A 26,574-nucleotide genomic window follows, 5' to 3' on the forward strand; every position below is an offset into this window, starting at 1 on the left:
CACTTTTAATGTAAGGCTAAACTATCTTTTTAACAGCATAATCTATCTTTCTGTGATTGTGGCATGCCAAATATTAAAATGGTGGGGTGGCTGTTGAGGTAAAAAATAGATAGCCTTGGCTTACTTGGTGAAGTCCAATCTATTAGCCTGTTTGAAGGTTAGCTTGACACCATGTACAGTTAGAATGTTTCAATAGTCTAGTTTGATTGATTTAATGTTTGCTTGACTCTTGTCCATATTTATAATAGATCAAGGCTAATTTATCTATGAACGCCAAGAGGATCAAGGTTATTTGAGAATTGCTACGTCATTCATGAGATTTTAATTATTTGTTCTATTTGCCTGGTTTTATGTAATCTGGTGGTTGTATGGTTTCTCATTTACAGCTGTTTGGGTTCCACAGTGATAGCTGGGATTTTTACCACCATATAAAGCAACATCCATTTCCTGATCTAACTTTAGCTGAAAGAGGAAAGATGGGGAAGGTGTTGCTTTGGACAGGTAAGTAATTTTGTATGTTGAGCCTTTCAGTTAATGTAATTGTGGAGGCCATTTTAACATTTTCTAGTACATCTGAACATTTAGGTAAACATATCTTTACAGTACGATGTGACCTTAATAACATTTCCTTTATGGGAAGATCCAGTTACTGGAGTTTTCCTTCATGATCAGGTCCTATTTGATTACCAGATCTGAAATCAGAAACTGATGCTTACTTAATGGCTAGAAGTCAAGTGGCAACACTAGTTTTCTTTGGATGAGAAAGCAAGGGAGACATATTGTCTTTATAATCCCAGTAGTCATAAATCTTCCCTTTCAGCAGATAACATAGCTATTAATCCTGCATTAGGTCCCTAAAGAGGGCAACTGCACTGATGTTTAGCTTCAGCCAACTCAAGCCTCTGCCTGCCTGTGAATTCTCTAGTGTATTTTCTCTGCCCATCCACTTAGCACTAGGGTATTACCTCCCACAAACACTGATGGGTATAATATTCTAAGACTGGAGAGAAATTCCCAATTATAAAAGACAGTTAACATTATTTTGTTGAGTCCCTCACTACTGACTGAGAACACTTAGACAAATCCACAGAGAAAGGTGTATTCACAGTAATGAGGTCCAACTCATATTTTTGTCAGACCAAATTGCCTAGTGACTCTGAGTGTCAACTCTTGATTCAGTTTCTTAATATATCTGAAGCAGTGTCTACTGGCCTTCCTTGTTTTCTGAATATGGAGTAATATGCACATTAATCTGTGTGGCACTGCTAAGTGAGGAATCTGAACTTGCCTTGAGGCTGGAGATTAGACATGACTGTCTGGTCACTACAACTGTTAAGATTTTAAGTTATTTTCTCCCTGTTGTTAATCTGACTGTTTTGTTTCCTTTTAGTTTTGGCCATTTTGCTGCAGTTGCAGCTGGGTGAGTATCTTGTTCATTTTATTAGTGCCTATGGTGCTTAATAAAATATAGTTTTCTACTTTGGCTTAAAGAATTTATCCTGCAGTGTAGAAGTAACTCAGAACATCAACCCTCGATTATAAATTAACTTGTTCATTGTCATTTTCCAATCTGTTTTATTAGTGCACAGCAGGGTTGTGTTCTAAGCATCATCTTGGAGATGAAAGGCTCCCCTTAAGCCAGGATTTGAAACTTGCTTCAGAGCTTCAGATGCTGGGTAAATAGGTACCTGGAGAGTAACAGGTTGCTTGACTAAGAGGCCAAGCAGTCTACTTTCCCAATGTAGCTCTCATGCAAGAGCAGAGCACCAGAGAGTACGGCATAGGTTGGTCTGGGATGATAGCTTAAATGTCAGGGTTTTGGCAACAACCAGAAGCTTTTGTAGGAATCCATAATTGCTCACTTTGGCCCTTTGCTTGACTTGAAGTCATAACTAACAATGTGAGGGCTCCTTCGGTGCAAAACCAGTAAGGGAAATAACCCTCCTCTGAAGGGGAAAAAAATTGAGATTCTTCAATAGTACATTAATAAATATTTTTGTATATTTTTAAAAATATTTCTTGTTATGTAAAGTGCAAAGTGCTGAAATGTGCAATGTAATAACCAATGAACAGGAATACCTACAAATATAATAATGTAACCTTATATGATAAGTCCCTTGTGTATCTGGTTTCCCATGATAAGAGAGAGAAATTAAGGCAAAGTAAATCCACAAAAATTTATTTCCTCCCTTCCCTACTTTTTGTTTTCTTCTAGATTTTGCATGCCCTTAACTGTTCTTTAAATGTACAAGTGGTATGTTAGCATAGTGAACTTTGTCCAGGGGACTATAATGCTTCTTGGCAGCTCTGAGTTTTAGCAGTAGCAGTGTCACCACTGACCTGCTTTACTGAAATTAAGGAGTGAAGGGGAAAATTTGTCCTGGGAAGAAAGGGACTGCGGGGGAGACTGATCTTGAGCTTTGTCAACTGTGAGGACAAAGAGCCACTGAAGTCTATTCAATGGTGCTTACTCCCTGGAAAGCATTCCTAGGGCTGCATTGTAAGTTTCTGCTGGAGCACACTAGTACATATTATGGGCAGTGCAAACCTCAGCCCTGCTGAGGCAGTTGCATGTGGCCACATGTCTAACTTCAGCACCACCAGTCTAATCTCTAAGGCCTTTCAGGAGGAAGATACATTTGTGGACAAGTGTGGCCAGGCATATGGCAAGCAGAGCATACTCCCTCATTTCCATAGAAACTCTGGCATCATCCACCAGTTGCATGAAAATTGTCGTTGACAGCTGTGTGAGTGGCAGGCAAAGGCGGAACCAATCCCTGGCAGCAATAGTAGCTGCTGCCTGCCAATGCCACTGCCCTTCCTCAGGGCATAAAGATTCTGCAACTACAGTGCCCCAACAGAGACATCTGGTTTGAGAGGCGCTCTTCCCAGCTCAGAAGGGATGCACATTCAAGTGGCAGAGAGGGCACCCACCCCATTGTTTATGAAAGCCACACTGGCAGCCAAAGCACCACCACTTGCAAAAGCCACCCCGCCCCCATTTGACACACACACCCCTCTCCCAGAAAAGTAAAAACAGAAGGCAGCAGGACCAAGAAGTCCTTGGCAAGGCTTGAACCCACAGCCCCTGACACTCAGCACTAGTGCCCAAGCCTCAGAGCCAGGAGAGGCAGGCAGTTGCCTAGAGACATGCCAGGAGGGGCTAGAGACCCCTCTGCTACTCAGACATCACCACCAGCCAGATGTGGCCAGATGGAGAATATCTCAGATCAGCATGGCTCAGTGGAAAACACTGGGATATGCCTGTCTGGGGCTCCATGTGGGTGGGGGGAGAGGTGGACTAAAGCTCAGGCTCTGACTCCCCCCAAAACAGCCAAAGGGGGAGCATGCTCATCTAGCTGATGAGGTGCCCCAGAGATCCTTCATTTTGGCTGGTACATTGCTCCACAAGTCCCCCTTTGCCACATCCTTGGCAGCGGCAGCCTCATGCTGACCACGGATCCTCCTCATTGTGCCCGTCTGGTTTATCAGACACCAACAATGCTGTGGGAAAGTGTGAGACCCCTTAGAGCCCCCCTCCCCAGGGTAGATATGGCAGATAATACTACAAGTCCCACCCTGCTCCCAGCAGTGTGTCTAAAGGGGAAGAAGGGGCTGGTGGGAAGCTAAGTGTGGCCTCAGCCTCCAAGGTGCCAGGAGACTGGTGCACTGTTGTGCAGCAGAACAAAACGGATGTTCACTGGCACATGGAGCATCTTCTGGAGCCATTGCATCATTACCAGCCTGGAGCCAGAGGCTGTCCTCTGGGATGAGTGAAGGGCAGCCCTCTGGGAAGTGACAGATGGGGGGAGTAGGGGCAGGGAGGGGCATGGAGCTACTGTCATCCACAGGCAAGCAAACAGACAGGGAGATGGTTGTGGTACAGTGCAGACTTTATTGAACTGCCAAATGTGAAGACAATGTCTGTATACAGGTTTCCTGTTCTCTTCGAATGGGGTGGCAACTGTGTCTGTGCATGCTGCTCCCAGGAGCCTTTTGGAGGCCAGTTGAGCCAGCCCTTGCACTGCTTCCAAGTAAGCAAGGCAGACTTGCAGGTCGAATGATTGTCTGGGGGAGAATGCTTTTGGAGCCAGGCTGGAAATGAAGTCTGGGAGGATTGCCAGTAGTTGTGACTAGAGATGGGCACAATCCCAAAAAAATTAACGAGCCAGCAGATCGTGGTTTGGCACCGGCGACAATCCCGAATTAACGATCCACACTGATCATCTCCCGTTCCCGAACCGTGGATCGTGGATCATGGATGCCAAAGCAGGGCACGCTGGTATTCCCAGCTATGGGGGAAGGTGGGTTGTGGCGGCGGCCAACTCTCTCAGTCTCTCTCTCTCTCTCCAAAGGCTAGCAAGTAGCAAGCAAGAGCTCTGTCCCACTCCACTGCTCGCAGAAAGTGAAACCCAGCCTGGGAGACCACAGCTATTTATAAACATGGGTCCCATTCAGCAACACAGGAGGTCTGTGTTTGGCCATTAGAGCTGCCTATCAGGGTTTGCAGGGATGAGATTGGAGTGCCCATGGCTACAGAACACCCCCTTCCCCCTCCCTTCCCTGGGTGTCTTCTCCCAACTTGTGACTGCTTTGCTGCTCCGTGGTTGGAAGGAAGCCCTGCGGATCAAGGAAAGCTGGGCTTCCATTCGGGTTTCCAGGGGGACAGAAGGAGGGCAAACAGAGCTCAGGCATTCCCCTGGCTCCATTGCCAGGGGAATAGATTGCTGGCGCCTGAGTGTCTGGATCCTCGAACCGAGCCCGAACACCCCGATCCAAGCCTCTCCAAACCACTAGATCATTGGCCGTGGACGATCACGATCCACCAGGTCATGATCGCGTGATCACCATTATCATGGGCTTTTTCCATTCATAATGTGGATCATTATGTAAGCTCTGTAAGACAGAGCTGTTCCGCCAGGCGTTTGGTGATTGAAGGGGGCGGTGCCATGTCGGCCTCCCACCTTTGGGGTGGGGAAGGTTCTCCCCACCACTGCACCTTGTTAATTTGTTTTATTATTTGTATATTGATTTTAGTTTTTGTTTTTATCAATTTTAACTGTTCATCGCCCAGAGCCCCTGGGATGGGCGGTATATAAATTGAATAAATAAATAAATAAATAAAATCATGACCATCTCTAGTTGTGACAGCCATGCTTCCTGGTTGGATTGCCACCTGCCTGAAGGAAAACAGAGACACAAGCAGCAATGGCAATGTCAGATCTGCTGCACCTTGAGAGGGTCCAAGGCCTCATGGGCCGGGGATTCCTGTGAGGAAACAAGTGCAAGTGTTGCTTGACCACTGTGCCAGGGAAGTTCAGAGAGCTGGCAACCAGGCACACTGACCAAGGCCATGATCTGTCCTCTGCCTGAAGGGGGGGGAGTCCAGTTGGACCAGCCTGCATGCAGCCCTGTCATGAGATACAAGCAATCCCTGCTGCCGCCCCCCCCCATTGTCTGAGGCCACTCTATCGAGCACAGTTGCTTGGGCAGCTCCCTCTTTGTTAGGCATGGCCCATAGTACCGAGAGGGCAGGGTCAGGCCTTCCCTCTCACATGCCTCCAGTCTTGAATGTGGAGGCCAGTGTTTGGGGGAGGAGCCAGCCCATGTGCAAGGAGAATAGGAGAGGCAGCTGTGGACTAGCAAGCTGGGGCAGTGGGCTCCCCAGCTCCTTCTTACCTGTCAGTGCATCCTCACCCCTTTGAGCTGAGACTCTGGAGATGGGGTACCTGTTAGGGTTCTGAAATGGGAGATTTTAATAAAACATTCTGAACTTAGCTCTCCCTCCCATGTGTGAATGCAAAGTGCTTGCCCAATTTTGCAGTGCCCCCTCAGTGCTCTCCTCACCACTGAGGTGCCTCTCGCTCTAAGTTCCCATGGCGGAGGGCTCTCAGGCAGAGCCTCCCCACATCTCCTACGTACTGAGTTCATGGGTGCCCTGGCTGGAGTTTATGTAGGGGGAGGGGCAATGATTGGGTGCTGAGGAGGGAGTTTGGCTCCTGCCAGGGGTTGCGGCTTTAGTAGGCATTTTGTGCTCCTGACAGCCATTGGGTGGGGCCATGCCTGGAGGGGAATCCACTTTTCTTGTTACATGGGTGACTATGGGCTATGCCACCTTTTTTGTGGTGTAACCTTCTCCTACTGTTTGGGTGTTCCCAAGCCTGGAATGGCTTAGGAAGCCAATTAACTCCCACCCCACTCCCTGGCCCACCCACTCCCTTGCCAGCACAGGGATTTATTCTCAAGGCTCACCAACAGCAGGCTGTGGCAGCCCCCCCACCAAAGCAAAACTCTGGCAGGTGCCATCAAACAGCTCCACCAACATAGCTCAGCTTTACAACGACGTAACTAAGAGCTATGTCGATCCAGGGGCTCATTGGCTCCCTAAGCACTTTTGACACCCCTCTTGAGGTTGTAGGTCTCTTCTCTCCCCGTTGTTCATTTATTCAAGCATAATCAACAGTATTTACTGAGCCGATTGGAAGTTGTTGGAGTGTGAAGGATTTGGAAGGACATGTTGTATCCAGGTCTACACCTTTACACGCATGTGCCCTAGAACCAAGTTGCATTTAACCCTTCCACTCTTACAGAATCTGTGAAGGGGTTTGAAACTGGTAAGTGGAAAAATCAGCAGCTTGCATTCACAGAATTTTAAAGAAAACCCAAAAATCTCTTCCAAAATTAAAAAAAGGACAATGGTTTAGTAGGGAGAAATGTCAGAAATGTGGTTGCAGCGTGTCAGTTACATGATGCAGCTATTCAGGCAGTTAATGGAAAGAAACAGCAGAAACTACCTCAGCATGAAAAAAAACCAGTACAATTGACAGGGAAAAAATCTAAAGCAAGTTACTATTTAACTTTGATTGTACTGCTGAGGAGGGAGCATGTGAGAATAAGCCTTGAGTGTAATATGCATCAGTCATTTTGGGAGGAAACACAGAGGCTCAATTCAAATGTTAGGAACAAATTGCAGTTTGTTCATGGATGGTACAAACCTGGCTGGTTAATTGCCAGACCTGCACTGTCCTTTCCCCACACTGGGAATGAAGACAGAAGTCTTCAGCCTAACTCGTTAGCCATGCTATCTGAATATGGGTGCTATCTGTCCCACTTACAAGGATTCTCAGTAATGGTTTAACTCTCAGTTGTGACAATGTCTTTTCTAGAAACAGATGATTTCTTCTGTCAATTTAACTATGGGTTTTTGTCTTCCATCCAGGCTCTGCATATAAACTTGTGTGCTACTTCACTAACTGGTCTCAATATAGGCCATATCCTGCTCAGTACTTCCCAAACAACATTGATCCAAATCTTTGTACCCACTTGGTTTATGCCTTTGCTACTATGAAAGACAACAAGATAGCTCCTTATGAATATAATGATGAAGATGAACTCTTTCCTCAGTTCCAAGCACTGAAAAAGAGGTAAGGCACAAAATATATAAGGACTAGTAACAAAGCCCTTGTGGGAAAAAATACAACAGGCTCTAGAAAGGGGAGAGCGGGCAGGCAGGCATTGCCTCCTTCTCCATGACTGATCCCAGCTGGGTGAAGGCCACCTGCTCCACTTCTGATCCCAGTTGCATGAAGGGGGGGGGCAGGCATTGCAACCTGATCCATGCCTGATTCTAGCCGGGTGAAGAGGGGGCAGGCATTGCCACCTGCTCTGCTCCTGATCCTGTGCTGGTGAAGGGAGAGCGGGCATTGCCGCCTGCTTCGCTCCTGATCCCGGCCGGGTGAAGAGGGGTTGGACATTGGCCCCTGCTCCATGCTTGATCCCGGCTGGGTGAAGGTGTGTGTGTGTGGGGAGCGGGCATTGCCATTTGCTCCGCACCTGATCCCAGCTGGGAGATGGTGGGGGGCAAGCATTGCTCCCTGCTCCCCTCCCTTTTAAAAAAAGAAATTATATTTAAAAAGATGAAGAAAGTGCATAATGAAAGGTTAAAAAAACACTACATTAGAGATTAAGTTGAAATTTATACCATCTTATATAAACAAAACATTTGAAATTAATTTAAGAGTTGTACAGCACTGCATTTGAAATTACATTGAACTAGTAAAGAATACTTTCAAAATTTGCCATAACTAAACAGAATTATGTAACAGCTCTCCTTCCCTTTCCTTGGTTAGTTTTACTTATACAATGATATCTACTTTCCTCCCTGCTTTATTCCATGTATTTTATCTTATGTTTATACTAAAATACCTTAATTTATATTAATTTCTACCTAAGTAGTCAAAGAAATCTTTCCATTTTCCCCAAAATTCGGCTACTGGTCTATTGTGTAGATAAGTAGTTAATTTAGCCATTGATGCATATTCATAAATCTTATCTCTCCACTTTGACACATCAGGACAAATATCTATTTTCCATTTGGCTGCATATAATACTCTTGCTGCTGTCACCATGTAATGAAAAAGATACCCCTGTTCTTTTCTGATATTAATTGGTAGGATGTTTAAGAGCATATTTTTCGGATTTAACTCAAATCTAAGTTTAAGAATCTTCTGCATCTCATCATGTATCTTTATCTAATATTTTCACGTTATCTTACAAGTCCACCTCATATGGCAAAATGTTGCATTCATGCTTTGACATTTCCAACAATGTCCACTGTAACTCTTACTAATTCTAGTAATGTCTTTGGGAGTAATGTACCATCTAAAAAACATTTTATACCAATTCTCTATCAATATCTGGCAGTCTGTAAATTTTATATCTTTAGTCCATAAATTTTCCCATAAGTTCATAGTTTCTCCAAAGTTTTCCATCCATTTTATCACACAAGTTTTTACTTACTCCATTTCTGTGTGGTATTGCAGTAAAATTTTGTAGCTCTTCCCCAAGAGATGCTTCAGGTCTCCAGATATTAATAGTTAAAATTGTGTTTTTTCTCTCAACCTACCACCTTCTTTAAGAGTTTGTTCCTTTAGTCTTGATACTGTTTGATAATATATCAGCCATGGAATATTTTTACCTTGAGCTTGGATTTCTTGCTGGGATTTCTTTCCTGGTTGCATGAAGGGGGGTGGGTACTTCAGTCTACTCCGCACCTGATTCTGGCAGGTTGAAGGGGGGAGGGTATTGCTGCTTGCTCTGCACCTGATCCTGGCAGAGTGAAGGTGAGGGTCAGGCATTGCCACCTGCTTCTCTCCTGCTCTCTGCTGGGTGAAAAGGGGGGGTGGGCATTGCAGCCTTCTCTGCACCTGATTCTGGCAGGATGAAGGGGGGGAGCATTGCCATCTACTCTGTGCCTGATCCCGGCCGGGTGAAGGGGTGGAGGGTATTGCCACCTGCTCTGCTCCTAATCCCAGCTGGGGGAAGGGAGGGAGGGGCATTGCTTCCTGGTCCATGCCTGATCCTGACCAGGTGAAGGCAGCGATGGGTATTGTCACTTGCTTTACTCTTGATTAGACATGGGCACGAACAGAAAACCCCCTGAACATGGTGTTCGTTGTTCGTTGCCATCCACGAACAACAAACAATGAACATTGACAAACATGACCTGTTCACGAACATGTTCGTTGTTCATTGTTTGTGGGAGCCAGCAGGCTCTCTTCCAGCCATCAAGATTCCTACCACACCACTCCCATAACTCCTACCTGAGCAGGCAGCAGGAAATGTACCAATAATAAATAATAGCTTGGTCCCAGAGCCTGGCAGCAGCCCTGGAACTTGATGGGGTTGATCCTTACCGTACTACTCCCAGAAACCTTACCTGAGCAGGCAGCAGGAAAGGTACCAGTAACAAATAATAGCTTGGCCCAGAGCCTGGCAGCAGCCCTGGAACTTGAAGAGGTAGATCCCTATCCCAGCACGCACAAAGAAAATTCAAGCTCCAATGCACTCTCTCTATCAAAATGCCAATAGCAACTGTCTCTCCCTCTCCACTGTCTGCAAACTAAGCCAGAGCTGGGATCCCCCCTCACATGTTGCTTGCTCCTGTGAATGCCAACCACTGATGTGAGCAAATGATCACAACCGTACTGATAAGCCTCACACATTTCATTTCAAAAAGATGGTATCAGCTTTTGTTGCTGGTCTCTTGCTCAGGGTCGGCTGTTGTTGTAGAATGGCCAAGTTTAAATTCCTGGCAGTTAAAGTAATTTAGATAGGAGAGGCTAGGAAAGACCTTTCTTAGAGTAAGGAGAAGACAGCCTGTCAGAGTAGACAATGCTAAGCTTGATGAACCAATGGTCTAACTCGGTATAAACATTTTCATATATGTTCTCTTCATTTTTCTTTAGCATTAAAAGAAAACATTAGAGTTCAGGGGACCAAAGTGACTGTACTGTTTGTTCTATTAAGTGTTTCCTTTTCTTACAGTAATCCCCACCTGGTTACACTGTTGGCTATTGGAGGATGGAACTTTGGCACTGCAATGTGAGACTCTTTCTGTATATTTTATGTAGATATCATTGATGATAAGAATACTTTTGTTAACAACATGCAGCCCAGTTCCACATCACTGGTGATAATGGGAGTTTTATTTTTGTTATGTACTCAAGTGCTATTGAATTCTAATGAAACATGGAAGCCTCACTACCCTAGAAAGTCATCCACAGTAGTTTCTCCCTTTCACCCTGCAACCTTACCCCATTTGTATCCATTCCTGCCCCATCTGTTTTTCTAAAGCAAAGTGGGAATGCTTTTTAGACAGCAATAAAATCTGTTTGTGAAGTGCCCTTAAAACACTATCTATTTTGGCTAGTCGCACATTTTCTATGGCACCTGCCATTTGTCAGTTTGTTTTGTTAAAGTTCTGTGCTATATTGATATGCCATTATTTTAAGTGGAATATTTCTGCTTTGCAAACTTTTTGCATGTTTTCCCTGTGCATTATCACAATGTGGTTGAAAGAAAACAAGCCCAATTTAAAGGGAACCATAGCAATTAAATACACAAATAGTCATCCAATGCCAAACTATTTTATTTTATTTAAAACATTTCTATGCCACAGTTTTTTATTTCGCGAGAAATATTTTATTTTTACTGTTTTAATTTATAAAACTGTTTTGTATTATTATTGTTATTGTTCATAAATGCTTGAATGTGTATTAAAAGTGGCCATATCAGACAGGAAATGGGATACACATCATTCACTCATATCCCATTATGAAAGGATACCTTGATAGGGCCACTGAATATGGTCAAAGGCTTTTGTTAGCATCTAAAGAAACAATAGTGGTCTAGGCATTGGTAGTTTAAGATTTTAAAAAATCCAAATACCATCTTCTATTAATCTGCATTAAACCAACCCAATCTGCATGGAAGTTTTTTTTTTGTGAGAGCAAGGAAAGAATCTTTGTCAGAATCTATATTTATTGTAGAGCGATGGTGATAATCATTACATCCTTTGCTTTATGTTTAATGAAATACATCTGCTATAATGTTGGTGTCTTGTGAGAAGTGAGAACCTGAATCACCATGTAGCACTAACAGCATGAAAAGAGGGTTTTTTAAAAAAAATAATGTCCAAAAATTTTGACGGGATTCAGTAACTGTTCACATCAAGGAGAAAAGTCCCATGATTCAGGTTGCTGAAGAGAAGGCAAAAGTAGAACAACAGATACTTGAGCAAGGTGGGGATTTTATAAGGAAAACAATGTGAATATGAGTGAAGAGAAACAAGACTGCAGGTACTATTGTGGAGTATTGGGATAGCAAAAGAAAAAAGGCAAATAGGTGAGACTAATAAATGGAATGCACAGTCTTAGCTTCATATCTGCCCTCTATTAAATATATGCTTAGTTATACAACCTGAATATCTCTATTATAACATCTGAATCTCTACACATGGAAAGCAAGTGCTCTACCATTGAACCCCTCCCCAAGTTCACAGGCTTTTGATCTAAGGTTTTTTGTTATTGATAATAGAAAATGTAGTAATTGAGTAAGCCGTAATATTAGGATAGTGAAGTGAAAAGGGGGTGGGATTGGTAACAACTAGCATCTCTTACTTGATGTTATGAAACATGATTATATTTAGGAAGCACGAAGTATCTCAGGACTTGATTAAATGACAACAAAACATTTTAAAGTCCCAGTTTGTACACAAATGTGCTTTACAAAGCAATCTAATGCTTGTCTAGTCTACTCTGACATAGGTCCCACTGGGTTCAATAGGGTCTATTCCCAGGTAAATGTGCATAGAATTGCGGCCTAACTCACCCTTTGAAATAAGTGAAATTAAAAAGAATTTTTCTTGGATTGATCGCTAAAGACTGTCATAAAGTACCGACAGAAAAATCACATTTAAAGGTGGGGCTTTCCACAGGTTTACCACCATGGTCTCTACAGCAGAGAATCGCAAGACCTTCATTGATTCAGTGATTGCCTACCTCCGTAAATTCGGCTTTGATGGAATTGATCTGGACTTTGAATACCCAGGCTCTAGGGGCAGTCCCCCCGAGGATAAGCACCGGTTTACCATCTTGATTCAGGTGGGAATCTAATAGAAGATGCATTCATTTGTTTTAATTTGTGTACCATGCCTTTCAGTCAATTATGCTCAAAGTAACTTATAAACAACAAATTAGATATAATATTTTTAAAAATGTTTTCAACAGTAGCCTTTGAAGTTCTGGCTGGTGGTAGAGGCAGGCCAGAGAATTCTTCCTGTGTCTTTAGTCTCTGGGAAATTAGTATCTGAGGAGAGTGATCTCACTGTCTGGGAACTGGGAAGCTAGAACTTTGAAATTACTCTCCAGTTGATAGTTAGGCCAGGCTGGTCTTCCCCTGGAGATGGAATTCTTCTTAAGGAGGGGATGCAACCTCTATAACTGTGCTTTATGTTAACTAGATAGCCCGATTTCTTCCAATTCTCTGCAAATATGATTGATTGATTGACTTGATTTGATTTATACCCCACCCTTCCCACAGATGGGCTCAGGGTGGCTAACAACATTCAAAAATACATTAAAAATCACAAAACCATAAAATCAATAATCATTTTTAAGAAGTCATTAAAATAGTCCAGGAGCAGGTTGTTTAAACAAATATTGGGAGTCCATATATGGGCATAGTAGATGGCTGAGGGCAGCCCCAGAAAAAGTGGTGGTCTTAGATGAAAGAAGGAGGACACCCACTGGCACTCAGCCAAAGGCCTGGCAGAACATTTCCGTTTTACAGGCCCTGTGGAATTATTGACATTTGGGATCACTACACAACTACTTCTTTTCCTAGATGGGTGGCTAAGAGTAGGAAAAAAAGTTTACATCCATGTACATCGTTGTATGTGAAGACTGTACAAATACATATTTTGCAGCACATCCACAATTTGGAACCTCCTTGATTCCTGTAACGTTTTATGTTTACATAAATTTGAGTAAAATAAAACATCCATTAAACTTGCATTGTCTTTTGCAGATGATATGCTGCTATACCTCACAAACCCAATCCTATCGCTTCAACGCTTATCAAATCTTTTAAGTTTATTTGGTCAAATTTCAGAATTAGAAGTAAACTACACTAAGTCGAACATACTTCCTTTAAACACAACAACTACAACTCAATTGAATATTAAACACATATATAAATTCCAGTGGGAACCAAAAAAACTATCATATCTGGGTATAATCCTACCATCTGACCTCAACCAGTTACTAAAGTTAAATCACACAGATAAAATGGCTAAAATAAGAGCAGAATTAAGTGACTGGAATAAAAAACAATTATCATGGTATGATAGATACCATCTAATTAAATCATTTGCACTTCCCAAGTTAATTTTTCTCTTTCGAACAATTCCAATATTAATCCCACCAAAACTTTTAAAACAATGGCAAACCTTCTTCAATAAATTTTTGTGGCAAGATAAACATCCAAGAATTGCATTTACAACACTAAGATTAAAAAACACACAAGGAGGCTTTAATTTCCCAGACATTGATCTCTATCAAAAAGCTGCACGATTAAAAGATGTAATTTCTATAATACAGAAGGAAGATCATATAGATTGGATCAACCTTTTACAAAACACACAACAAAATGAATCCATTCAGGATCTTCTGTGGAATAAACAACACGTCCGCCCCACAAACACTAAACAAAACATCTTTTTTACAGCTATCCTAAAAGTATGGGATGCTTATAGAAATAAAATCACACCCAAATATTCCAGGTTCTCTTCTTTTCTTTTTCAGGATTGGTTTCCACCGGGTCTCTCACCCGCATTCACTAAAAAATGGAACCAAAACAACATAACAAGGCTAACTGATATTGCCTCCCGAGAAGGCTTACTAGATAAACCAGAATTGGAGCAAAAAATTAATAGTAATATATCATGGTTTATTTATTTTCAATTAAAGAATCTAGCCTCTTCTATAAACTTAAAGGACATTATGAAACAACCAAAGACTGCATTTGAACAAATTATAGATAGGAAAGGCCTTTCAAATAAAGGAGTAATCTCCAAAATTTATAATATTTTGCTACAAAACCTTAAACTTAAAACCTTAACATATCAGTCAAAATGGCACCAAGACTGTGACAAAATATTATCAAAAGAACAATGGGAAATATTATGGTCCTCTAAAATATTTAATTCATCAACAATTAATATTAAACTACAGTCCTATAAGATATTAACAAGATGGTATCTTACACCCAAAAAATTAGCAGCTATTTACTCTCACAGTTCATCTTTATGTTGGAAAGGATGTGGGGATACAGGATCATATATACATTGCTGGTGGAAATGTCATTATATAGAAGAATTCTGGAATACAATCTTGCACCAAATCTTTTTGTTAACTGGCTACAAAATACCAAAGAAACCTGAGCTGATATTTCTGAATCAATGGGATGATATAGAGATCCCAACAATTCGACGAGACCTCATCAATATCTTCTTAATGGCAGCAAAAAATTTAATTGCTTTAAAATGGAAATCACATACTGTACCGACAATTACCAGTTGGTATTCTAAAATATGGGACCATTTTTTATTTGAAAAAATCAATGATGGAATCTATCAAGCTGAAAATTTCCCCCAAACAACAAATTTTATGGAAAAATGGTTCCCTTTTTTTGAATACATTTCTAAAGAAAATCTATATCCTCCCAATAAAATATACCAAACAATCCTGAATCTATAATCCCAAATATATCAGATCATTCAACTTGAATTTGTCTTTCCATGTTTTACCTTTCTCTGTTATGTAGTTTTTAACAATTTACCCATGTTGTATTTCATATTGTAAACAGTTTTGTTAATAATTGAAATAAAAATATTAAAAAAAAACTTGCATTGTCACAGAACGTTCTAATAATCGGAAGCAGAAAAACAATCCAGTATATCTAGTGCTGTTGCCAATCGAGTAATGAATTTTAATAAAAGGATGTACAGAGATTGCTAAAAACAGTTCTGTTGAAACCTTTCCATGCTACTTAAAATGATGAAATGTCCATGTTTTAATCCACAGTTAATCAATTAATTAGCATTTCAGCTCTCAATTCTAGATGTTTTTGATTAAACCTAAATAATTTTCAGTTTCAGTTCAGTTCAGTTTATTGTTATTACAATCTAGGATCAGAATTTGCATCAGCATATACAATAATATATAACAAATACATTGATTACATGTCTAAGCATATCTAGGAAACTGGGCAATATATTTAAATACATAAAATTGTTAAATATTGGTTAAAATAATTTTCTAATAAGCATCATTCACTAGTCTTATTTTACATTATAGGAAATGCTCGCTGCCTTTGAAAATGAGTCTGCAGAGTCCAGGCTATTGATCACAGCTGCAGTATCTGCTGGTGTGGAAACGATTAATGCTGGATATGAAATTGCTGAGATAGGGAAGTAAGTAGACTCCTTAAAATTCTTCTTGCACCTTGGCCTTGCAGCAGCATCACATACTGAGCGTAGGTCCATTCCAAGCGATTCAAAACCCTGAGACATTTATAGCCTTTATGATTATAGAACAGGCTTCCAGTCGCGATCATCAGTATTTGCAAAAGACGCTGAGGGCACATCTACGCTACAAAGGGCCAAAGTGGATAGATGCTGGAGATCTGTGATCAGGTCTCCCCAATCTTTTAATTGGATGAATCCAATTTAGACCTTAGCTACAGAGTAAGGAAGAAAGGTATTTAATCCTCCTCCCATCTCTGCTAGTTTCTTGACTCTGCTTAGGACTGCACTTTTAGCTTCCCAGCTATTGCTTGTTTGTTGTGCACACACATCATGCTTTATGGATACACCTAATATGTTCGGTGTAGACATGGTAAAAATGTGGGGTGTTCAATGTTGCTAAGATGTCTTTCTGGAAATAAATAACACTAGGTTTAGGGAACATCCAATGCACCATATTCATCCCCAGCTTTGAAGAATACATAAACTTTTAGTTTTTTTGGAAATGCTGTCAGTTTTTTTAATTAAAACGCTCTTGCTGGAAAAAACTGTATTTCTGGACTTTGGGAGGAAAAGGGATACAAGAGGCCTCTATTGGTTAATTTCATCTGGTTAATTGTGAAGCTCAAAGGCTCTCTTCTTCCTCTGCTCCCTCCTGTGGTATGCCAAGACTGAAGTCTTCAACAAACTGCAGTTAGCCAAATGTGGACTCCTTAGTAAACTGAGGCTAATTCCTTTCTTAACCTTATTTAATCCCAGTTAAATTACTAGGGAAAAAGACACTAACCTTAATTTATAAAGGATTCTTGTTAAGGTATCCCACATTTGGATGTCATGGCTAATTAAAGGTAGTTGTAAAACTGTCAGCTTCCAATGTAGTATGCAATGCAGATGAATGAAGGAGGGTGTGTCATGAATGAGCTACGGTTAGTTTATAATGTCTGATTTGAGCCATCAATCACAGATAATATAGTTGCATTTAGAGTCTGGTTCCCTCATGCTTCCTAACTAGGGTTGTCAACTATAAATTGGAAAATTCCTGGAGATCTTGGGGTGGTTCCTGGGGGGGGGGGAGGTACTTCAGCAGGGTATAATGACATAAACTCCACCCTCCAAAGCAGTGATTTCTTCTAGGGGAACTGATCTCTGTGCTCTAGAGATCATCTTTAATTTTGGGAGATCTCCAGGCCCCATCTGGAGGCTGGCAATCTTATTCCTAACTAGTGTTTACTGAATTGCTGTCAGATTATTGGATTACATCAGCGTGATGACATATGACTTCCACGGTGACTGGGATCCAATGACAGGATGCAACAGCCCCTTATTCTCAGGTTCTGAGTGGTGTGAAGATGAGTGTTTCAATTGTGTGAGTACACACCTCTTCAGTTCCCTTTCTTGTTCTTCCAGGAAGCTGAGAATATGTTGTAATTTTTATTCTTTTTGTGTTTTGGCAGAAATGTGCTATGGAGTATTGGAGGGACCATGGCGCCCCAGCTGAGAAACTTCTGATGGGATTCCCCACCTATGGACGATCTTTCAGGCTTAGTAGTAGTGGTAGCACAGGTCTCTGTGCATCAGTTTCTGGGGCTGGTCCTCCTGGGCAGTATACAGAAGAAGCAGGATATTGGGCTTACTTTGAGGTATGAATCCTGAGAAGATGGTCATTCACAATGGAACGTTTTATAATCCTTATATATCAAAAGTTGTGTGGCTTAGAAAATATTGCTAAAATCCTCTTTTTCACATCAACCATTCTCTCTTATTTCAATAAGGTAAGCCTTTTCTTCCTGTACCCTAGCACTTCTGTATCACTGAATCATATTTAAGATTGCAACAACTCTGAGAGCTGAATGGAATGCTTGTAAGTTTTTATAACCTTAAGTCACAGATGTACTTTTTTGGTCTCACACTCAAGAACACTTTCATTGGACCTCTATAATGCAGAATCTCTCACATTGATTTAATTAGCTGCCAAACTCAGGACTTCCTTTCTCTGTGTGTGGAGAAACAGGTATACTTTATAGAGACTGGGCTGCAAACCAGTTACCATATAAGATTTCAGAAATCAAATAGGAATTCTTTCATGAGAATGCAGATAGTTTGTTTGGAATGGGATTGGGGAGTGTCATAAATCTTATATCAGGCCAGAAATATTATGCTATGGCCCTGCCTACAGAGACTTTCCTGAAAGTCTAATGAATAGTACTTTGGTTAACAAGAGTGGGGTGAATATAAAAGAACTATGTCAGTTAATGATTCTAACAAAATTTCTTTATGCGAAGTGTATCGCATGCCTCACATCATTGAATATTTTGATTTTGAAGGGCTTCATTCAACATTGGTGGATAATTTTGGACAAATGCAACTCTGTCGTAATGCTTACCCAGTTCTTAGTTTAGACAATTTACTTCTTTTGCCTTTTAAAAGAACAGGCAGTAACTTGCTTACAAATTAGATTTTTCTAAATACTGTTTGTGATTAATTTAAAGAACTTTTATTATGAATACTTCCTGCCTTGAGTCCTGAGATGCGCAGGAGAAAGGTGGGCATATAAGTATTTTAAATAAATAAATTCAAAATTGGCCCCAGACTAGTAGACATGTCTAGTAATGGCACCTTTTTGGATACTTACAAAGTCTTTACGAACAGCTGAGAACAAAAGTAAGTGCAATCAAAAACTATCTATACATATTCAACATAAATACTGGTACTCTGAAAAGTCCAATCTGTTCTTTATGGGGCTACTAGAGGACAGGTAAAGCTGCCCAAAATCTCATCCCAGCTCTAAGATGGTCCTGCTGCTACCAGCACTTTACGATGAAAAATTTAGGAACTGTGCCAAATGATCTGTTTGGTATGTGGCTTCCTTCAGTTTGCATGTCCTTTTCTTTGGTTTTTCACTGGCTAAACAGACACACATAATCTTTTTTCTGGAGGCTCCAAAATCCTGAATTCATTCAGACCCAATGCTTCAATTTTTCCTTATAAGGAAGACACATCATCTCCAAACATTTGTCTAATTACTGGACTCCAAATCTGCCTATAGCAAAGTACAGTTGTGTCTGGGGCCCCATAATGACCTGAGTAATCTTTTCCCTGCACTCAGACTAAAGGGAAGTTTTGCTGCCTGCAGCATCCACAGATATTGTTATGGAGGGCATTCCTATATGCTAGGAGAGAAAAGATTTCCTGCAATGTTGGCCTCCCTTAACCTACACTCTGATCAATGATCATTCATGCCATACTCTAGAATACTGGAGTCTTTCCCACTATTTGCATCTTCAAGAGGAAGTGGAAGCCCCACCACCAATTTGAATTAAGAGAACCAGGAAATATGAGCACAGAACTTCCAAACGTTTCTGCGGTTGCCTGTTCAAAAAGTAATCACTTATTTGTTTCAAGGCAAGTGTGGACCATTGTGTTAATGCCCTGCTCTTTTGTCAGGTCTGCACTTTCCTAAACGAAAAGGGCACTCAAGTGAAATGGCTTGATGCACAAAAATGTCCAATTGCCTATAATGGAGATGTCTGGGTAACTTATGATGACATTTGCAGCTACAGATACAAAGTAAGACTTTTTTGCTTTTAAGCTTACCTTACTTTTAGTTCAGCTATTGGGAAGCATTTGATTAAATTTCATGCTATGAAGACTCCCTTTTACAAATCCAGAGGAGTTAGCCGTGTTAGTCTGTAGTAGCAAAATCAAAAAGAGTCCAGCAGCACCTCCAAGACCAACCAATTCCACTGCAGCACAAGCCTTCTCTAAGGCTTGTGCAGTACAAGCCTTCTCTAAGGCTTGTGCTGCAGTGGAATTGGTTGGTCTTGGAGGTGCTGCTGGACTCTTTTTGATTTTGCTACTACAGACTAACACGGCTAAGTCCTCTGAACCTTTACAGAAGCAAACTGATCTCCACATCAGAAGGAGCTGTTTGCATCTCCATATCAGAAGGAGATGTTTGCATCTACCCCGCCCCCCCTCTCCTCCTCTATATCTGACCAGTTTCTCTTTTTGCCCTCCATGCATCTGATGAAGAGAACTGTGATTCTCGAAAACTTATGCTACAATAAAATTGGTTAGTCTTAAAAGTGCTGCTGGACTCTTTTCGATTTCCCTTTTACAAAAGGAATTAGGGTAATTAAAAGACAACCCATAATTTTATATCCCTCAGACCCTTTATCTTTTGTCTAAAAAGCCCCTTATATCATGGCCAACTCTAAACAGTGGCCGGTTTTTATAAGGATAGTTTTTAGACAACAACGACATATTGCTCCCTAGCTATTCTATGATTTACTGCTATCTTTTAAGTGGTTGGTTTTGTTGGAAATACAATGTCTTGTGTACAGAGAAGGCAGAAGACACAGAATACCTGCAGGGCACAGTGGGTCTGACAGTTAGACAGATGGCAGAGTAGAATCCTTCTTTTGTCCTCTCTTCTGTCCTTCTTGCATGTCTCCAGTTTGGTATTCTTAGGCTACTTCCTGCTTCCTGTTTCTTCCTAGAAGTCCCTCTTTCCTTTAGGGATGCCAGGGACCTGGAGTCTCTCATCAGGAGATTCCCAGGACCCTGGACTCTCCTGCGGGGGGATTGTGAGCCAGCACTTACCCTGGCTTCTTTCTTCATGTGCGTGCACTCCCCGCTTGGGTGATGATGTCACTTTTGGCAGTGATGTCATCTCATGGGGGTCAAAGGGCACCCCCGGATCAAAGGGGGCCCTTTCCTCACCGGCATGGGTTGCTGTCACTGCAGCCCACTCTCGCTGCGGCTGCTGCCACCCGCTCTCGCAGAGTGCAAGGTGTTGGAATGAAAAACTACACCAAATGTTGACCAAAGAAGGTTTTAAACAAGGTAAAGCTGAACAATACGTTTACTCGAGGTACCAGGATAATAGATGGACTTACATTCTAGTTTACGTCGACAATCTGTTATGAAGAGGAGAAGGACTATGATGAAATAGTCCAACATCTGAATCAAGAGGTTGAAGTGAAAGAGTTAGGAATTATCACCTACTACCTGGGAGTCCAAGTAGAAAGAGAAAAAGATGGGAGCTATCTTCTCAGCCAAAAACAGAAAGTCCTAGAGCTTCTGGAATATATGCAAATGAAAAATTGTAAACCAGCAGATCCTCCCATGGAAGTAAATTACCTAAAGCAACAAGGAAATGATGAACCCCTGCCCGACAATAAACAGGAAAGCAAATGGAAAATTGCTGTACATAAGTACCCTGATGAGTCCAGATATAGCAGCAGCAGTTGCCATGTTGTGCAGGGAGGTTGAATCACCAAGCAAAAGAGATATGAATGCAGTCAAGAGACTGGCCAAATACTTGAATGAGACTATGCACCTGAAACTGAAGTTGCCAACAAGTGATAATCCCAGATTGGTGGGATATATGGATGCAGATTGGGCAGGAGATACCAAGGACAGAAAGTCCACCAGTGGGCAGTTGTTCTTTTATGGCAACGGAGCAGTGAGCTGGAGCAGCAGAAAACAAGAAACTCTGGCTCTGTCCTCAACTGAAGCTGAATATGTATCAGCAGCAGAGGCATGCAGACAACTGAAGTGGATGCTGCAACTGATTAATGACTTTGGGGCACAAGAACCTAAACCGATAAAACTCTTCGAGGACAATCAAGAGTGCATAAAACTTGCACGAACAGAAAAGCTGAACTCTAGAACCAAACATATTGATGTAAAACAACATCTAGTGAGAAATAGGTTTATTGAGTTGGAGTATTGCCACACAGAGGAGATGATCACAGATATACTCACTAAGCCACTCCCAAAAGACAAGTTTAAAAGTCTACACAAGAAGTTAAACCTTGTGGACTCTGTACACTAGACCTTGAGAAGGGGTGTTGGAAATACAATGTCTTGTGTACAGAGAAGGTAGAAGGCACAGAATACCTGCAGGAGACAGCAGGTCTGACAGTTAGACAGATGGCAGAGTGGGATCCTTCTTTCCTCCTCTCTTCTGTCCTTCTTGCATGTCTCCAGATTGGTATTTTTAGGCTACTTCCTGCTTCCTGTTTCTTCCTGTAAGTCCCTCCTCCCTGTTTAGTGAGGCAGTTAGTATTTATTCTGTTTCTCTCCTTTCTGTCAAAGTTGTAGTTCCTGAATAAACTCTCTTCATTCACTCCTTAATCAGACTCAAGAAAATCATAAGATATACCATACCCTGCAGTTTCCATATTTCAAGGAAATGGAAGATGTTATCATTTTTTTTAAAAAAAACCCTCTCTTTTGCAGGCCAAATACGTGAAAGAGAACAATTTTGGAGGTGCTATGGTATGGGCTATTGATCTGGATGACTTCCTTGGTACTTTCTGCAATGAAGGAATAAATCCTTTAATAAGCGAGCTGAAAAGATTGCTTGAATTAAGTGGTAAGAGAGTGCAATGCTTAAATACTCAGTAGCTTGTCATCTCCTCTCCTCCCAGATCTCATGTGATGGACTATCTTTGCCATTGCACAGGAACAGCAGAGCCTTCCTAGTACTTGTTTTTTTTTTTTTTACTTCTGATCTAATAAAGCTCCCCGTTCATCTAGACCCACTGGAGGGAAACCTATTATGAGAGGGCTATTCATTCCTGATGCTGGACCTGAATTTGGGAATGGGTTTAGAGAACAGAAAGAATGAAATGGAACTTCCATTTCTTTCTCAGTTACATTATCCATGCCAGTGCAGTGGGGAATGAGTGTGTGTATGTCTATAGCCCTTTTCAGATCTTCCTGATAAGCAAGTTCATCATATTGGTGAATGGGACAATACACATATTTCCCATTAACGTACAGATTCCGTATGCACAAACTAATACCCTCAAAAATCTGGTGGAGACAGGGAGAACAAGTACAGCTGACTTAACAGGGTCCCCAAATTGGCAAAAATGTGAATAATGAACACTTAAAGGGGCTAAAATATCATTTGGTCCAATCCCTTGTAGCAGGATGCACTTCATCTTTTCAAAATGCTTACTGATTTAATTTCTCAGGTTGTTTGATTATTTCATGTGATCAGTGCAAATTACCAATCTTAAAATTTGAGGCAATTTATTGACCTGATTTTTATAGCCTCAATTTAGAGGCATAAATAGAAGTAGCAACTAGCAAGGTTTCCAAGGTTGTGCTCTGTGATTTTTTTTCAATCAGTGCTAAAAGTTAAAATCTGTGATGAATATCCCAGGCAGAGGTATATTTTGCTGATTTAAGACATATTCTGCTGAAATCCAAAGCTTAAAAATTCATGCTTAAAAACGTTGTGTATGAGAGCTAGTGATTACCTGGCAAGCCATAGTAGCTGAGGTGAATGGACAAGATTGAGAATGCCACCACTGTTACATTTGTTTTAAATGTTTTTACTCAATTCTCTTTCAGATCCCATTGTGCCAAACTGCCCTAATACAGTTGATCCTTCAGTGACCCCTCCGGTTGATCCTTCTGTGACTCCTTCAGTTGATCCCACCATTACCTCCCCAGGGGGCTCAGGAGATGAAAACTTTTGCGTTGGGAAAGTGGATGGTCTACACCCTGACCCAGAAGACAAATCAAAATTCTACATTTGTGCAGGAAACCGTACATTCCGCTTCAGTTGTCCAACTGATCTAATCTTCAATATTGACTGCAAGTGCTGCGACTACCCAAAACATTAACACTGCTCAGATTAAACACTCTGTCAAATTCCTTTCTTCTATAAAAATGAGAGGCAGCCAAGTTGTTGGATTTAATAATAAAATTAATTCATTATTTGTCTTACCTATCAATACGCTATCACTGTATAACATCTAACTTGGGAGGCTCTTCATATATGATCAATATTATTAAGCAGTAAGTGGCCCAATGTGGACAAAATCAAATCAATATCCTTGATTTTGGTTGTGGTTGATTTTATGCACTGTGTTTCCCCTCATCCTGTGTAAACTACACATTGAGATGGCAGTCAGCTGGTGGACAAGTATGGGTGGTTGCTTCTTAAAAATCTTGAGCGATTCTGTGCACTGAACAACCACATGATCACCATAAAAAAAGACATTTTGAACCCAGCATTTGTTCCCAGCAGAACTAGGAAACCATTTAAGCATATTTGCTGGTCTAGAGAGTATGGGTAGATGACATACTTTAATCACTCAAAGATTTGTTTGATTTTTTCCTATGATTGTTTTCTTTTGGTCTTTTGGTTTCATATTATGGCTGGCTAGGGATGCTAGGTCACAGTCTTGCACCTGTGAGAGGATTTGGGGAGCAGGACAGGTGTGCTGCAGTTGTGCTGCCATGCAATTTCACTTCCAGAAAAAAACAGAAGTGATAACATAACATCAGTTAAACCACAGAGTTTCTGGCAAATCCTAGAGTGATACCCCAATATCATTATGGCATTTCTGGCTTTTGATGGAGATGATATTGTGTGCTGGTGCAACGCCAATGTGCCTGCCCCGGTTCTCCCCCCATTTTTCTCCCGTCATCTTTTAAGATGCTGGTGGGTAACACAAGGGATTGCCAGGAAGTCTCCTTCCATAGCGGATACCTGGCATCTCTATGGCTGGCAGATAGATAGTGGTTTAAACTGCTGCACCTTGATATTTCCCCCCCTCATGCTTCTCTCAGGCCTTTGCAGAGGCTTTCCTCTCCTGCTACGACTTTCCCATGTGCAGGATCAATATTTTTTAAGGAGCTCTTATGTGACAGAACTGCCAGCAACAGAGGAAGTGAGTGCTACAGCAAGAAGAAAGCACCTGCAGCGGCTAGAGAGAAGTCCAAGGGGACCAATGTCATAGGATCCAAACCAAAATCTTCTTTGTTGAAAGCATACTGTTGCTATTACCATGGAAGTAGCAAGAATATCTGTGGATGTAGAATGCAAATGGAAACATTCCTGCCTAATACGTCACTTGATTTATTTTTGCAGAAGTATCAGTACACTTGTCTTATACTGATGTCTGAAAGGGGAGCCAGATTAATTTGCCCCTTAATGAAAAGTCTGATTGTTTGCCTAGCTGGAGTCCAAGTGCAGTTAAATCCTTAATCCTTTAATGGAAACTGTTGCAGTTAGGGAAGCTCAAACACTTACAAGTTTGGCTCTTGTCCAGTTTGCCAGTTGTGAACAGGGAGCTGATTTTTCAACTATCATTTCACTAGTCAACCTATTTATGGCTGTTTGGCAGGTAGCTTCACCGTATCTCTTCCCAACCATGCAGCACAGCACAACTGATTTTTTTACACATGTGCCTTCTCACACAGCCTCCCTCACCCAGTCCTTGCTACATAGCTGCTCCGCTGAGCAGGCTGTTTAACTAGACAGTTTGCTCATATCTGAGCTACGCCTTCAAACGTGTTAAGTTTGACTGTTAAATACCTTCACAGAGAAATTCAAACTTTCCCTAGCAGCCATGTTAGATTACTCAAGTGATTTTCTTTAACATCCAGCTGGTGTAAGTAGAAGAGTTAAGAATTGGGACATTGAGAGGAGTGTTATTGGGCAACCATATTTTTTTTTAATCCAGAGAAATTATTCTGAAGCTATGTTGTAGATAAGATAAAACTTATAGCTGGGAAATCAGAATATGAATTAAACCCAGAAGAGAATCTTGGCTGAGGGTTAATATACAAGTTGACAAATTCCTTCAACAACAAGGGAGTAGGGAGTCTTAGAAGGATCACAACACATGCAACATGCTTCCTACATTAGTAATTTTTAATGGGGGCATACAGAATGATCTACAAATCTCAGGGGGCATATATAGCTTTGGAAACAAATGGGAAGCATTCAGAATATTTGTTAGTTTATTTTACAAAAATTATACTCTTTTTTTTGCTCATAAGGGCCATCAAGATGGCTATCAAGTTAAAAACATACATAATAAAATCATGTCTTAAAAACCATCAAAACAAACAAAATAATTAAAACAATTAAAATCAAGGCTAAAATACACATACAAAACTGTAAAGACAACCTGTAATGATTTCAAGTAAATGTGTGCATGTGTCTTTAAATGCTTAGTGTGAGATAGGTGACGAGTGGGGGTGAGAGAGGGATGAGTGAGGGATATGATTGGTTTATGACTGAGAGTGTGGGCGGAGTGAAGGCAGTTTAGACAGAGTAGAGAGCAAAGTTTCAGTCAGAAGAAAACAGGCTAGCTGTGTGCTGCCTGAGTATGTGGAAGTATTTATGAGAGAAATATAACTTGTATGGAACCTGAACTGAGCATGTTTGTGAAAGAACACTCAGTCAGGGAAAGAAAGGCCAGCTGTGTGCTGCCTGAGCAGATTTAGTATTTCTGTGAAGGAGTTAGAGGAAAGCAGGCAAGCTGTGTGCAGCCTGAGTAACTTTAAGCACATCTGTGAGAAATATTGAGTCAGAGAAAGAGGTTAACTGTGTGTGAAGCCTTAGAAGAGATCTGCGTGAATGAGTTTATAGGAAGTAACTTTAAGAACCGAGAACTACGTTTATGAAACCAATACGCTTCTTGAAAAAATAAACGTTTATTTTGTTTTTGTTATATCCCAGAGTAGCTGTCATTACTATATCCCATTCCTATCCTCAGGGCCACATAGAACCACGAAGGAGCCTGATGCTTAGGCATGTTACAAAAAGGAAAACTTAAATAAAATATCATGGAATATAATATTCCTGGTGGCAGCAAACTACCCAGAGGGTGTTAAGGGAAAGATTAAAGTCAAAATCTACCCAAGAGGAAGTAAAGGGTCATAACACAACC

At 41.2% G+C, this 26,574-nt stretch overlaps 1 protein-coding gene across 1 annotated transcript; it reads left to right on the forward strand.

Annotated features, from left to right (window-relative positions):
* Window positions 1-455: 455 nt before the first annotated feature.
* LOC129330525 (acidic mammalian chitinase-like) lies at window positions 456-23,614 on the forward strand. Its single transcript, XM_054980583.1, has 11 exons — window positions 456-501; window positions 1,391-1,420; window positions 7,220-7,424; window positions 10,327-10,383; window positions 12,278-12,443; window positions 15,699-15,814; window positions 17,111-17,231; window positions 17,320-17,505; window positions 19,310-19,432; window positions 22,112-22,247; window positions 23,237-23,614. Exons 1-11 carry the CDS (start codon window positions 477-479, stop codon window positions 23,509-23,511), a joined length of 1,440 nt encoding a protein of 479 aa, XP_054836558.1. The 5' UTR covers window positions 456-476; the 3' UTR covers window positions 23,512-23,614.
* The last annotated feature ends 2,960 nt before the right edge of the window (window positions 23,615-26,574 follow it).

The sequence above is a fragment of the Eublepharis macularius genome, chromosome 5 (genome assembly GCF_028583425.1).
Source record: "Eublepharis macularius isolate TG4126 chromosome 5, MPM_Emac_v1.0, whole genome shotgun sequence".
Classification (NCBI taxonomy): domain Eukaryota; kingdom Metazoa; phylum Chordata; class Lepidosauria; order Squamata; family Eublepharidae; genus Eublepharis; species Eublepharis macularius.

Excerpts from the sequence above, each read along its gene's own strand:
- LOC129330525 (XM_054980583.1), top strand. The coding sequence starts at position 477 with ATGGGGAAGGTGTTGCTTTGGACAG. Across the intron at positions 1,421-7,219 it reads TTTGCTGCAGTTGCAGCTGG|GCTCTGCATATAAACTTGTG; the intron begins GTGAGTATCTTG and ends TCTTCCATCCAG. Across the intron at positions 12,444-15,698 it reads GGTTTACCATCTTGATTCAG|GAAATGCTCGCTGCCTTTGA; the intron begins GTGGGAATCTAA and ends TTTACATTATAG.